The 14,576-nt window shown below is 35.8% G+C and overlaps 2 protein-coding genes across 5 annotated transcripts in view; both read left to right on the plus strand.

Moving 5' to 3' along the window:
- The window catches only part of LOC105170288 (protein-tyrosine sulfotransferase), an 8,392-nt gene extending 3,195 nt beyond the window's left edge, over positions 1–5,197 (plus strand). For 2 of the 4 annotated variants that reach the window (XM_011090980.2, XM_020696907.1), the window contains exons 6-13: positions 716–856; positions 2,469–2,573; positions 2,671–2,818; positions 3,136–3,179; positions 3,291–3,359; positions 3,465–3,584; positions 3,700–3,834; positions 4,615–5,197. In XM_011090980.2, the coding sequence (XP_011089282.1) occupies positions 716–856; positions 2,469–2,573; positions 2,671–2,818; positions 3,136–3,179; positions 3,291–3,359; positions 3,465–3,584; positions 3,700–3,834; positions 4,615–4,773 (921 nt within the window). In that variant the 3' untranslated portion in view covers positions 4,774–5,197. Of the gene's footprint in view, positions 1–715; positions 857–2,468; positions 2,574–2,670; positions 2,819–3,135; positions 3,180–3,290; positions 3,360–3,464; positions 3,585–3,699; positions 3,835–4,301; positions 4,590–4,614 lie in introns of those variants that run through there. The other 2 variants (XM_011090982.2, XM_011090983.2) reach the window with 2 other exon arrangements.
- LOC105170290 (GATA transcription factor 11-like) lies at positions 8,450–12,241 on the plus strand. The gene is made up of 4 exons (XM_020696753.1): positions 8,450–8,601; positions 9,266–9,356; positions 9,775–10,039; positions 11,142–12,241. Exons 2-4 carry the CDS (start codon positions 9,289–9,291, stop codon positions 11,889–11,891), a joined length of 1,083 nt encoding a protein of 360 aa, XP_020552412.1. The 5' UTR covers positions 8,450–8,601; positions 9,266–9,288; the 3' UTR covers positions 11,892–12,241.

Below are 14,576 nucleotides of genomic sequence, written 5' to 3' on the forward strand. Positions count from 1 at the left end.
TGGAACCCCCCCCCCCCATCCCGCCCAACCACCCGCCAGAGGATGCATGACTTTCATACAATTCATTTTTGAACTTTTTCATATGACGGCTCTTGAGAAATAAGATTCATCCTCATGGCTGTTGCATTGCTATTAGTGCTGTCCTTATCTAGGTTCATGTCAATATTCTAACCAATCTGCATCAGTTTTTGATAGATTAATATGTTGTCTGATATGAACTTAAAAAAATGCTTCAGCCATTGCCCTGCTGAGAGTTGACTTTGCCCTGTAGTTATATCTTCTATAAAATATCCTCCTCAATCAGAGAATGAAGGTTCTGCTGAAAATCAAGATTTTGTGCATGAAATGAATATTTGCTATGTTGTACTTTTTGTGGTGCTTGTAAAATTGATATAAATTGAAAGTTTGAAATCATTTACTTCCTGTTCCAGGATACATGCATAACAGTAGTTACTCATGTACATTTTCTGTTAATAATGACCATCTGCTGCATGACTTGGGATTGAAACAATGCCTTTGAATTGTGTACTTCAGGGAAGATGATCATTGTTATTGCTTTTACAGTTGCAGACAGAACAAGATTTGGGATTTAAAAATCACATTGTATATTGAAATCTTCTTCTGCCATCTCATCCTGAAAAAAACATTGGTATATTTGAGATGATGTTGTGCATCGGATGAACTATCTAACAATCTGTCGTGCATCTTATTGCAGAGGGATGCTAGAAAACTTAGAGGGCAACTTCATTTAGTGGCGAATAGCTCATATGACGTTGAAGACATCTTGATGCCTCTACGTGAGTACATTCATCACCCGATTGCGTTAGACATTGTCCACAATGGGGCCACCTTCCAGGTATTTGCATTGTGCTTTAAACTTTTCTGTATTTTATGGTTATTTCAGTTAATAGTATGGTGTTCTGAAAAGGTTTGCTTTAGAAAGTGTACAATCGATGCTGGTTCACCGTCTTGCTCTTCATTAAGAAGAAATCAGAGAAAAATGCCTGAACAAATGCTTATTCCAAATCTTCATTGTGAACCGCTGCCAGATTCAAAGTTTTGACTCACTAGTTGAACCTTGGTTTCTTTTCAAACCAGAGCAAAAGAAGGGCACTGCCTGCATGACTTTTTCTAGTACCTTCTCTGTTTTTGGTGCATGGCATTTAGGCACTTGAATCTTGGATAAGGAGCCGGTATAAAATTTCAACAAGGGGTCCTTTGCTTGTTTCAGTAGCATAAGATGCAAATAATGATATGGGTTTTCTACTGGTATAGGAGGGACTTCATTTGAAGTGAATGAACGATAAGTGAATGAATGGAATAGCTGATGTTACTTCATCTCATTTAGAATCAATAAGCATTGTCCTGATAGATTCTGGAAAATTTCTGCCCACATTCGTTAATTTATTAAACTTGTTCTCTAGTTGGATTGTCCGAATTTCACCTCAGCATTGAATAGAATCTCAAGTTAACTACTGCTGTTGTTGCTGCTTTACAAACTAGGAATTAGAAAAATTTAGAAGGTTATTGGCTGTGCGCGTGTGTGAAGTTCCTTTTTGACTGCTGTTGAGTTATGAAGAACTTTTCATCTGGACCCATGTATTTTGTCTATGCCGCTCTAACTCTTGATTGTGTTTAAAAGTAGAAGAGGAGAACAAAAAAGTTAAAGGAATAAAGCATAAGGAACTATCACTTGAAGAGAGAAAAATATTTTCTTTAGTATTTACTTTAATAAAATCCAAAAAACAAATGTAACATAAATCTTACTATATGATGCTTTTCTGTAATGCTTCTTGAAAAGATAGTTTAATTATTTTGTCCATGTCCTAGCGCAATAATATGCAGTGGTATCTAGAAAGATTTGAGACCCATGAATAATCGTATTTGCTGTGTATAGATCGAGGTATATGAGGAAGGAAGCACATAAATTGGCACGTTGTCTATTGTGTCATCTATTGCATGCATGCAACCTCATTGAATCCAGCTGCAATAGACATTTTTGGTAGAGCGGCTAGTGCTAGAGCTTGGGGTTGAAATAGTCAAACATGAGAATTTTGAGGCTTAAAAATTATTGGCAGAGGCCTAATCAAGAATCAATCCATCGGTCTCTATTCCGGAGACTCAACTGGCGTGGTGCGAGGGTGGAGTATCGACAAAGACTACCAATGAGATTGAACCTACGTGATATGGGATGGAATTTGGGTTTGTCTTGAAACCATATCTTCACAGAGATTAGTTGTCATGGAATGTCATATGTTGGTGCATTAAGGTGGAGATTTTGATCTGCCAAAGATAATTCAAACACATTATAATACATCCATGGAAATAATAGTGAGTTATCCTCCAAGATTAGCCGTATAGATAATTCTTCAGGCAATGATGTACCAGTGCATCATTGTAATATTCTGTATTTCTCTTTCCTCATTTTCAGTTCAGAACTCTTAAGTAATACATGCCTGAATTCTTAGATTGCAGGTCTCACAAACAACTCGTATTTTGCGGAAGCACATGAAGTGCGCCATTGCGTACTTAAGTATCACACCCTTGGTGAATATGTGCTTGAAGTTGCAAAGGTGTGGGAGAAAGTCTCCATCAGTATGTTAGACATGATTATGTTCTTTCCCTTCGTCATTTTATGGCACTCATGGTAGAGAATTGTAAATCTTGCAGAAAAGGTTGGCGGACATGCTTTATGTTGGACTCACTGAGAACCACCGAGAATCAGCCACAATGTTCGCAAACATTGTTGGTGCACAGGTGATATCTCAGCACACAATATCAAGCTCCAGTGCAAAAGTTGCAACCAATGATCATTCAGGTTAGTGGTCTGAAGTAATTCATGTGAACTATATCAGAAGTGTGTACTGTGTCGGAACTAATATTCTTGGGGATAATGTATCTATGCAAGCTCACAAATTTCTAGATTGGGGACTTTGATAAGGTTCAATGACTATACTTGTGGCTTCTAGCAATAATATCTTGTTTTTCATTTTCACTACACAACTACCACTTGTATAATTAATAAAATGGATTATAGATTCAGCTTTCTAGTAATGTTTTCTTGTATTTCCATTGAGATGACTTTGCTTCTGAATGAAGTCCTAGTTTCCCTTACCATATTCTGCTTTGTTGCAGAACAGAGCTCCATTACTAATACGATATCTGATGCCAATGATCAAGTAAGAAGCTCATGTGTGTGTATGTGTGTGTGCGTGTTTCTGTGTTTTCTTTTCCTGCATGTGTTTTGACCATTAAATGTTCTGAAAGTTTCTTACTATTCTGGATTACAGGGCAACAGCACTTATCAAACATTAGAGGATGTTTCATCCACAGGCAAGTATGAAATTGCACGTGACAATGTAAGTCCCAAATCCCTCCTTTTGTTTTTTCTCTCCATATTTGAGATTTGGGTCTTGCCTGCTTGCTTTATGACTTTTTAGCTAAGGCCTCTGCCATTGTATCAGTTGACTGTTGGGAAACTAATGGAAGCATATGAGTCTTGTATTTCATCCTTAAGAAACTCCCAATCAGAGCGGCGTGTAAATTCTCTGAAGCGAATTTCTCCTGTAAACTTTACAAAAGAGGTAAAAGCTTGAATTGATATCTTGTGCACAAAGTGAATTTTCCAGTGCTCTTCATGGACCATAATGATTTACCACTCATGCCTGCCACTGATATCATTATCTTAACTATTTCCAGGCTCGTCGTCAGATTCCTGAGGTGGTTATCCAGGAGATAGCATCACTCAACAGCCTAGACATAGAGCTCTATAATTATGCTCAACACATCTTCAACGAGCAACAGGGGCATATGACACAGCGCATGGTTTATGCTGTAAGTTAACATCATTTGCTCAAATTTGAGTTCTAGATTTAAATTTTGTGGCATAATCTTGGATTCATGTGTTTGGAGGATTTGCTGCAAAGAGATTTCAGAATTCAATTGATAGAATACACCTTAAAAGTATGATGGGGATGTGATGCATCCTTGAAAATAGTATTCCTTCATCCAAATTTTCATAGATAAAACTGCGATACCTTAAGGAGCTTTTGTCAGTGAACTTTTCCTTAGCTTAGAAACCCTAATTTGCACCCTCAAGTTTTATGCAGAACTTGAAAGATATTTTTGCCCAAGCTGTGTTGAATATTTCTCATGCAGCAGACAGTTCGAAATTGAGGTTTCCTTGTAATTGGGAAAGATGTTACTGTGTTTTATCTGTTTGGGCTTTGTAGTTGTAACTCTTAACCTAGCAATATTGTTTCATACTCTGCCTCCCTGCTAATCAGATAATTGTGGAGCAGGTTGTTGGTTTCTCAACTTCTGAGTCTCACACTTCCTCAAATTATTGTCAATACAAATTTATGAACCGGGCATTTGCGCTTGGACTTCCAAGTTCCATGCATTAGACTTAACAAACAATAGATGCATCCTAATTTCCTCAGGAGAGGAAGAACATAACTGAATATTTTCTATCCCAGTTGTGCAATTTGTGTCTCAAAATGTCCTTGTGTATTTTTTGGGGCATAGGTGATGAAGATTTTCTGGTGTTGCTACTTTAGAATACATGAAAAGGATTGTCTGGTTATGGATCTACATGTATGCTTTTACTTGCAGGAAAAGCTGGCCACCGCCCTCTCCACAAGTTCATATCCCAATTTCTACGTCTTCCCTTCTTGGAAAGTCGTGTCCTTATCCATCACTGGTCTCTTGATGCTTCTCCTCATTCTTTTCTTTGTAAATGCAAGAAGAAGAACATCAAAAGTTAAATTATAGATCCACTTAAGTTGCATTATAGAAAACGTTGAGAATGCAAAGACAACCAAGTCATCAACTTTTCAATGCTGGGCATTTTTGCAGAGACCCCCATTTACTCATTCAATTCCGGATGTTCAAAAATGTTGCTGGAGAAGGTAACAAACAGGAGTTATGACTTTTGGGGGCAAAAGTCTAATCATCGTAAGCAGTTTGGTACTAACACCTGGAAACAGGAAAAGGAATTGTATCTAACCTGGAGCCGTAGAAATTTTTTCGCCAGCAGTTCATTTCATACAAAGCTAAGAAAACATTTCTCATGGCATGTGAGCTAGTGATAACTATATCTGAATGTTTCTGGCAAAATCAGGGATTCTTGGTTTGTATGAGATGCGTTTAATGTAACAGTTTTATCATTATTATTGGGAAAACCATATTCTTATTTTCTCGGAGCCGCCCTCTCAATTTTCTGTATTTCTGGGAGCTGGAGAAGTGGAAACTTCCGCCGTGATGGGTTTACCACACTCCTCTACTCTGGCATTTGGTAACCACGTCAATAAATTTTCACAGGAAAACAACTATGGAAATGCACAAAATCCAGTAGGCTGTATATAGTGTATACTATATCTATATATATATAGTGAAAATGGTATTGCATTTTGTATTTTGTTTATATATATTATACTAGTCGTCGTGGCACGTTGTTCCTGTATGTATACAATAAATAATATTTTATATTTTGAATTATATTATGAATAATATATATATAAACCAAAATTTCATATTTTAAAAGGGAAGAGGCAGAATTGGTCTCGAAGGATTGCAGTAGTTCTTACTTTTGGTCCTTTACTCTTCGGGCCAACAATTTTAGTCTCATAGCTTTCAAAAACTTTGCACATTTAGTTCCCATTCATTTCTAATTGCATGCTAATGCCCTGCTTGGCAAGAATGGTATTAGAGCCTATGCTTGTCGAAGAAATATTTGTTTGTATTGCATTCAGATGTTATTCATCCACTCACGGAGGAGACTCTTTAAGAATGGAATCGAACGAAAGTTCGAGTTATTCCAAGTTAATATTTTAGATTCTGAAGGATCTAAGATTGAATCTTTTTATGAAAATTCTAAGAGAGGAGAAAATTAATGTCAAACGATGGTTCGAGCGACAATCAGGAGTAATTCCACTTGGAAAGATAAAGAAAGAATTTCGTCTAAAAATTCTAGACAAGGCCACAACGACAACGAAGTGGGAACCTGAACCTCTTACAGAGGAATAACAAGAAGAATGGTACAACACTACCCCTCCACCATTCTTGAATCACATTTAAGTACCCATAGAATTGTAGTTTAATATTGATCCAAGTGGATGTTGTTCGTAATGAACTCAACTCTTGTGGTTGACAATAGCGTCCCTGCCCTTTTCACTGTCTCTCCTAACTATTTTAGCTTGTCTTCTCAAAACTTTTCTTAATCTATAAACTGAAATGGTAATTTCTGTGGGTTTGGACTGCATACTCATCCTACCATTCTGCCCAAGGGAATGAAGTTCCAAAACTTGCTTGGTACTACATTAAATGTGCAATCTGCAATTATCTGCCAACCACAATTAAAATCAATTAATAAAAATAAAGTTGTTGTAGCAATAATGCAGAAAGGTTGAATGAGGGTAGAAGAGCCAAATCCCAACCTACACTCACATGTGAAGTGTTGGGATTCTTATTAACTCCTCTTCTCCCATAAATTGCAATTGCAATTGCAAGTGAGCATCTCTTCATCTACATTCAATATTGGGGGCCCTGATACAGTAACATCAATGTCACCACCCTCATTTCAATTTATTCTTCAATGCATGTACCAAGGTTTCAAATATTATGTTCTAATTATCGTTACCAACAGATATATGTATTCCAATTTAATTGGATGTATCTACCCTTATTGTTTTATTGTAATTCTATATTGTCCAACTTTACAATTCTCCAAGGACGCTCTACGCCTCACCTCCTTCCCCATTTAATTCACTTCTTTTTTTTAACTATTATTTTGTACCTGTACCCATTATTTTGCTTTTCAAGAAATATTTCATCTTATTTCTACTATTTTTTTATATTATCGTGCTATGTTAGTTGTATTATTGATTAGTTTATCTTATTTTTCACGTAATTTTAAAGCATAATATTTCAGAATTGAAAAATTATTTTAGAATTCTTAAATAATAAAATATCAAAATTTACCTCACACATATCCTTTATCGACCTTAAGAAGCATAAAACACCGCATTCTGTGCACATAAGCAACAACCCCCAATCTCTATTCTCCAACCAACCTTTAACAACCAAATAACATTGATATTTAAATAGTTGCATATACTTTCTTGAATTTCATGTCGTACAAATTTGGGTATACTAACAAATAACATTAATACTTAAATAGTAGAATAAATATTGTTCGGTAAGTTCAGTGGAAGAGAAGATACAAGGGATAATTACATGGTTGTCCTGAGTTAGTGTAATTTTACATCAATCCTTTTAATTTGAAAAATTATATTTAATGCATTTGATGTTTGTTGTTTTCGTTTAATAGATACATCCATATGTTTGTCAAAATTCAAGGGAGAAAAAAAAAAAAAAGGCTGAAAATCTATGTTCATCCCTATAAGACCTCCTAACATGCATTAATATGTTAAAAAATGATTTGTTTTATTTGCAAGAAATCAATAACAAATCAATGAGAGGTAATTATGAATTTTCATTCAATTTTTGCTGATATCAATAAGTTTGATGAATTTTGACGGATAAAACAAACGTTATAAATATTAAATATAATTTTGAAAAATTTAAAAATTTTATGTATAACTATGCTAAATGTAAAGAGAAAGTAATGTAATTATACCAAGATACAATGAGGAGAGTAAAACTGGGATGAGAGCGTTGGTTGTGATTTCTCCACTTTGCTTACTACTAATCATTAAATTGAAACCTATAAATCATCACTCTTCCTTCACACCAACAAATTATTACTCCCAATCCCCTCTCCAAAAGGAAACAAAGAAAAATTTAGAAAAAGGAAAGAAAATGCCTTTGGTCAGAAGTAACACACACACACACACACACACACTCCCTCACTCACTGGGACCCGCTCTGCTCATCAATCATGGAAGATAACATTTAAACCAAAAGCCCTCCATTCCCACCCATCCATCTCACCTAATAGTAGTAACAACCACCTTGCTAACGAAATATACATTACATCTTTATTTACATTTTGTTTTTTTTTTTCAATTCGTTAATTTTCGTTAGATGTATGATACAACAGCTTTTTTAAAAGAAACAAGAGTTAGAATTCTTATCGAAATATTTAGTCGATTTAAACGTATACAAGACATTTAGTTGTCTCTTTTTGATTGATTCATGAATTAGAATTATTGTAATAATTCAAATGTAATCATTTGTGACGAAATTTGGCAGGGGTGTTGAGAAGCATAGCACTGAATCACTGCCTCCTCCTTCCTTCCCAACATCACTGTACCTTTTCATTTTCCAAATTATTTTTGTTTTGGTTCTAAACTAAGCAAAGAAATATTGTACTTGAACTATTTTCCTCAAAGTCCAAAGAGTACAAATCCAGACAGACCAGAGCAGACCCACATTCATAGATTTTACAGAAAATTAAAGAAAAGGAACCAAAAAGAATAAAATAAAATAAAATTTGCACTGCCCCTCTCCCTATCTTCTTACCCTATCTTTTTTGTTCTAACACCTCTTTTTCTCATTTCCTTCTCTCTGCCAAAACAAACCTCGCTCCTCCAAACCCCTCCCCATGGCGTCAAAAGGGTTCTGAGGGTTTATCTTCTGGTAAGTGGTGTACTAAACTTCCGTTTTCTTGCATTTTTTCGCCTTCTTTCTTCAAACCCATTTTGCTGTTTTTACTTTTTAACTGTGAAATGTTTTACATTTTTTTTTTAAAAAAAAATCCCACTTTTTGGTTCTGCTCTGCTGCATGTGTTCATGTCTGTTTGGCTGGACGGAGAATGGAGTTTAATGGAGTTTCAAACCCGAGAATTCTTGAACATTTTCTTGACATCCCCCCCCCCCCCCCCTTTTTTTCCCCTCCTGATGGGTTTTCTTGATATGGAGCGAAGTTCTGATTTTTCTTATTTGATTTTCATTTTTGGTGTTTTTCTTCACCTAGCAAACAGACCCTCGTTTCCTAATTAACCTAGGTTTTTAGGGCAGTCGTTCTGTGTGAAAAAAGCAGCAGAAGTTTGTGTGTAGCTGGTATAACGGCGTCGTTTGGTGGGGAAGGAAACAAATTGGCCACTCTTTGTTCTGATTAAAAATGAAAAACACGTGCCTTTATCATATATCTTGCCTATGTCAGTTCTTTAGAATTTATAATTTCCAGTAAAGATTTGATGAGCTGGAATCGAAGATTTTGATACCCTTTTCTCTTTCAATCTGCCTTTCATTTTAATTCATCAAAGATTTCTAATTTTTACCTTGTTGTAATTTTCATTAGCAACTGGAGGAGTCACACAGTATATGAGATTCTATGAGAGTCCTATATTTGGTATATTTTTTGAACCGTGCCAAGATTTTGAAGCAGATAGGTAACTTTTTGAATTTACTGAAATACATGTTCCAAATATATAGCTATCACTCACCCCATTTGGATAAATTCTTAAACCAATGTATTAGGTAAAAATCATTCAATCAGTTCCTATTTGTTGTCCATTTAAAGTTAAGAATTTACCTTAAACCATAAGATTGAGAAACTTGCAAATGGTGTGTATATGGATGTGTGTGTGTTTAATTATGTCCGTATATGTATAAGCACCATAATTACCTGTAACAAGTTTTTGTGAGTGCCCTTATTGGATGCTTGACCAGAACTAATGTATTGAACTATTCTTTGACAATCATTGTCCATCTGTAAAGCTTTTGTTCTTTTGTTGCCAGATTATGTTAAAGTCCTTGTTTGTGTATGACTGCAGTTGAAAATGCGTAGTTGTTTTTGTATATTTTCAGAAATATGGGTGTGGTTGAGCCTGGTAATTGTTGGGATGCGGTCGCCAATGGCGTCGCAGGAGACGAAGAGTTTGAGAACATACTCAGTATTTTGGATTTTCCTATGGAGAGTTTGGATGGGGATGGATTTGTGGAGGATTGGGATATCAGCAAGTCACAGTCTCTTGGGCCTATACCATCCAATGTGCTATTCGGCCCGCCTATGATACCTAATGGCAAAATCGATACCGGCCCTCCGAATTTGTTGCCCGGACCAGTTGCTCCTGTGAGTTTTCACGATCTAATCCCTCCTTAGTTGATGTTTGTTGTTAAAGAAGCCGCCGAGGTTTATGAATGGAGTAAATGTTGATTTTGGCGAGCAGAGTTGTCTGAGTTGTGTGTTCTTTGTTGATATCTGGGGCTATACTTCTTTCCTTTTGAATGAGAAGTTGATGCATGAAAATGTGGAGCACTTTTAATGAAAAGGGTTATAAATGAAAACATGGAGCTGGAGCATCCATTTTATTCATGTGGAAGGGGAGAGAGGTAGGCTGTGAGATATGCCAATGAGAGAAGTCTTAGATGAGTTATATCAGTGTTTTGTTCCTAGCTTATCGAGCTGGATTTTGTTAGGTGTTTGAGGTCTTCACCATCTAGAGTATGTGTTGAAAGTTGGAAGATAATGCTTCATTTTCAGGTTTTTACTTTTATCTTTGGCCTTTACCTACGAGGTTGCATACGTGAGTTGGATCATCTTAGTGCATATGTGAAGGAAATTTAGGAAGAAGAAATTCAAATCACAACCACATAAGTGGTAAATACTGAAAGTCTCATCATTATTGGGTAAAAATAAAGGATCCTAGTTATGTCCTTGAATTTCAGTTCAACAAGTTTTCTTAAACTAAATGGTATTTGTGAGGACAACCAATCAGGTTTTGGATACTAACATCGTACATTCACGTAAGTTTTCAGCCTCGTCTGGTTGCAAGAATTAGGTTTGAACTGAGTAGTTGTCACACTGTACCAAGTACTAAATTTTCGTTTTCAATTGAAAGAAAGAAAATGCATATAAACATGTATATTGTCTTTGAAATTTATGTTTTTGACAACATCCAGAATGAGAGATTGTGATGTGATTAGGTGCTGTATTTCCAATCAACTTTCCTTGATCTTTTTAAAATGAAATTCTGACTTTATGGAATTCCGTCCTAGTTCAGTTTTGAGTTGCCTCGTGCACATGGCTGGAGCGTGTGCAAACTTAGGAAGAGTTCATTGGCTCTACTTCTAGATATTTGGTATCACCGTTATATTTCCTTTTGATTTATCTGTTAATTAGTGTTTGTTTTTGCTCTAATCTGTTCTTCCTTGGTGAATCAACAACCTTAAAGATTGCCGCAGCTCCAGAGCACAAGCTGCCATCCACCTATGTTGAAGCCTCTGGCTCACATATGCTCCAACAGAATAAATTTGTTGACGTCCAGGAGTCCGGTTTCTTCCAGACTCAGAGTCCTGTTTCCGTTCTAGAAAGCGGTGGGTCCTGCTCAGCAGGCAAGAACTTGCCTATCAAATCCCATAACGCTATTCCTGTTCGAACGAGATCAAAACGAGTTAGACATGCGGGCATAAACCCATGGCTTTTGGTATCACCTTGGTTCGCTGCCACATCCACTTCCAAAAGGACTTCAAATGCCAGGAAACATAAAGAGGCGAGGAAGAAACTATCTCAACCATCAGTTGTCGTGAAATCCACAAGAGACTCTCCCGAAAAGGTTGAGAATTCACTACAGGTATCCGATTATGGGGAGCCACAGAATGTTTCTTCACATCGTCCTGCACTTGCTAAAAAGTGCACACATTGTGAAGTAACAAAGACACCACAATGGAGGGAGGGGCCGTTGGGCCCAAAGACTCTATGCAATGCGTGTGGAGTTCGATACCGATCGGGACGGCTCTTCCCGGAATATCGACCAGCTGCAAGTCCGACATTTGTCCCATCTCTACACTCAAACTCCCACAAGAAAGTCATAGAGATGAGAAGCAAAGCTAAACAGCCGGCAACTAAACTTGAGGAACCCCCGATATCCCCACAGCCAGAGTTCGTTCCAATGAGTAGCTATTTGTTCGATTATATTCACTGAAACGGATGCCGTCTCTCCTGGTTAGCAAAACAATTTAGTACTAATTTTGTTCCGAACCGTTTTTCCTTTTTTCCTGAGACGTGGGGCGTTGGTTCTCCCGTATGGTGACATGTAGTTAGGATCGTGTACAAAAATGGAACTGGAGTCTAGAGTAGGATAATGTTGGAAAATGGAGCTAGCTTCATTTATGTTCGCTAGATTAGAACGATGAAAAGCTGGAATTAGGTCATGGAGTTTCAGTTGTTGTGTTATGTCAGCTCCTCAGAGCATTGAATCATTATTTTCGTTTAGTTGGTCGGTAATTCTTGTTCCCTTGGTGGTAAGAATTTGCAGTTCATATGTTCAATGTTTCTTTAAACAGTCATGGTTGAACACTTGTTGTAATAGATAAGTAGTAGTTCATCCGGTTTAGCTGTTTGTGTCTGCAATATGATGTGGAAGCTATGAAGTTGAAGGAGAAACAGATATCTGCAGATGGGTTGAGAGTTGAGATGACCACTCGTCGGCTTCGCCTGTCGATGAGTCATTGGTTGACCCCACTCGATGGTTCACTGCTGGCCGTTAGATTCTGAACATGGAATTGAATGGTGTGAGGGGGAGTCACCCACCCACCCACCCCATCATGATTGATCATCATGGCTGGAAATTAGTAGCTGCTGTGTTAATTCTTGAGCCGACAATGGTAGCCACCTAAGAAAGCTAAGGTCGAAATGATAATGAATTTGAGCATATCACATGTGATGATGGGGTCATGGATTTGATCATTTTGGACCATTTGCAGGACAAGAAACTATTCGATTTAGTTAAAAATTGCACTTGTCCCATATTGCCCCTTTGGTGTAACAAAATACCTCGAGAGTATTTAGTTCGATTTGACGTTTGAAAATGAGAAAACGTTTGATTTATTTATTGTTCGGAGATGTGAAGTAAAGGTCGCCTTTATGAAGTGAAGAAGAGATTCTGAGTCTTGAATTCTACGATTTACTATGTCAAAAAAGTTATATATTATTTCTAATTTTCAAACATTTAACATGTGTTGTGTTGTGTGCCTATAAAGTTTTATTATTGGCGATTAATATTTATAAGTTTATAATGCAATCATGTGTGTGATCAATTTAGTCAAAGTACAAAAGTAACGCAAACATTTTGATTCTTTACTCGACCAAATGCAAATTGTGTTTTTGTTATAAAGATATTAGTCGTAGTGACACATAGTCTCTGCGTGCATGTAATATTACTTGTTTTATGTTTTAAGATATATTATGAATAAGAAAAAATATACATAAAGCAACACATCATATTTCTAAAAAGAAAAAGAAGAAAATAGAAAATCAACTTAGGAATATTATTGAAAAAAATAATAAAATTAGTGTTGCGATGTCATAGCCGCCGTTTATAAGAGAAAATAATATTTTCTTTTTATGTAGTATAGATATACAAGTAATTGACGTAACTAGTCAATGTGATCTAGTTCAATTTGCCAAATTGAGGTTCATGATCGTGAAGGTATGAGTTTGAATTTCATCAATATATAGATATTGATTTATTTTAACAATATATTTAGTATTGATAGTTGATATATTATTGATTATTGAACGATTGATTGAAATTTTTTTTTAAAAAAAAAAAAAAAGGTGACATGGTGCAGATGCTGGGTGTTGGTGGATAAAGACTCCGCCCAATTAAAACTTCCCATATGGGCCAGAATTTAACATTGTTGGTCTTGGGCCACCAGATTATGTCTGTTTGGATATTATTTAAGTAGAATTGTGAATAATGAATTAAACGTATAATAATGTTTATATCTTAATATTATATTTAATTTATATAAAATTAAACAGAAAGAGAGAGAGAGAGAGAGAGGTCAAAAGTGTAAAAAGTGAGTCAAATTTTATTTCTTTTGACCTGATTTTTAAACTACTCAAAATGAGTCCAAATATGTGAATCTTTCACTCAACTACGAATGAGTTAAAAGGAATTAAGAACACAGAATTTTGTTCTCCTTTTTAATAATTTAAATTTTTAAATAAGATAACCGTTTAATATGGTACAATTGTGTTGGGATCCAAAGTGGAGATGTCTGAAATCAGCCCAATTAACATTGCACAAGAGATCTCGGCCGTCGCATGGATGTTGGATGGACAAATCCTTTCTGCATGTCTGCTCCTACACTCTGGGCCGCTTTGTCCTTCCAACGTGTAGCCCAAAGTTTATGAATTACTATTGTAGCATGTCCTCCCCATATATATATATATAATAAATAATTATTCATATTAAACCAATACATAACATTTAAAAAGAAAAAAAAGAAGAGAAAGAATAGAACATCAATTTAAAGTTATTATCGACTTAATAAAAGAATTAGTGCAATGATATTATAAACTTGCCGTCACTTAGTGAAAGTATTTTCCGTTCCTATATTAGTATAAATGAGCACTGGCGCTCAAACAGATGTCAGTGTATGTTGGTTTAGTTGATAAAAATGTACTAATTCCTATTTAGAGAGTGATATTTTAATATTCATTTATGAACGTGAGGGTTGTTTTGATAGTACGCTACCCAAAGTTTATATGAAAAAAATTTGAGTAGATTTGAAGAGTTTTTGAATGTTTAAATAATAATGTTATAAAGTGTTAGAAAAATATAACATTTCAAAAATCTCGATTAAATCACATTTTTTATCCT

This window comes from Sesamum indicum, linkage group LG9 (assembly GCF_000512975.1).
Source record: "Sesamum indicum cultivar Zhongzhi No. 13 linkage group LG9, S_indicum_v1.0, whole genome shotgun sequence".
Taxonomy (NCBI): Eukaryota; Viridiplantae; Streptophyta; class Magnoliopsida; order Lamiales; family Pedaliaceae; genus Sesamum; species Sesamum indicum.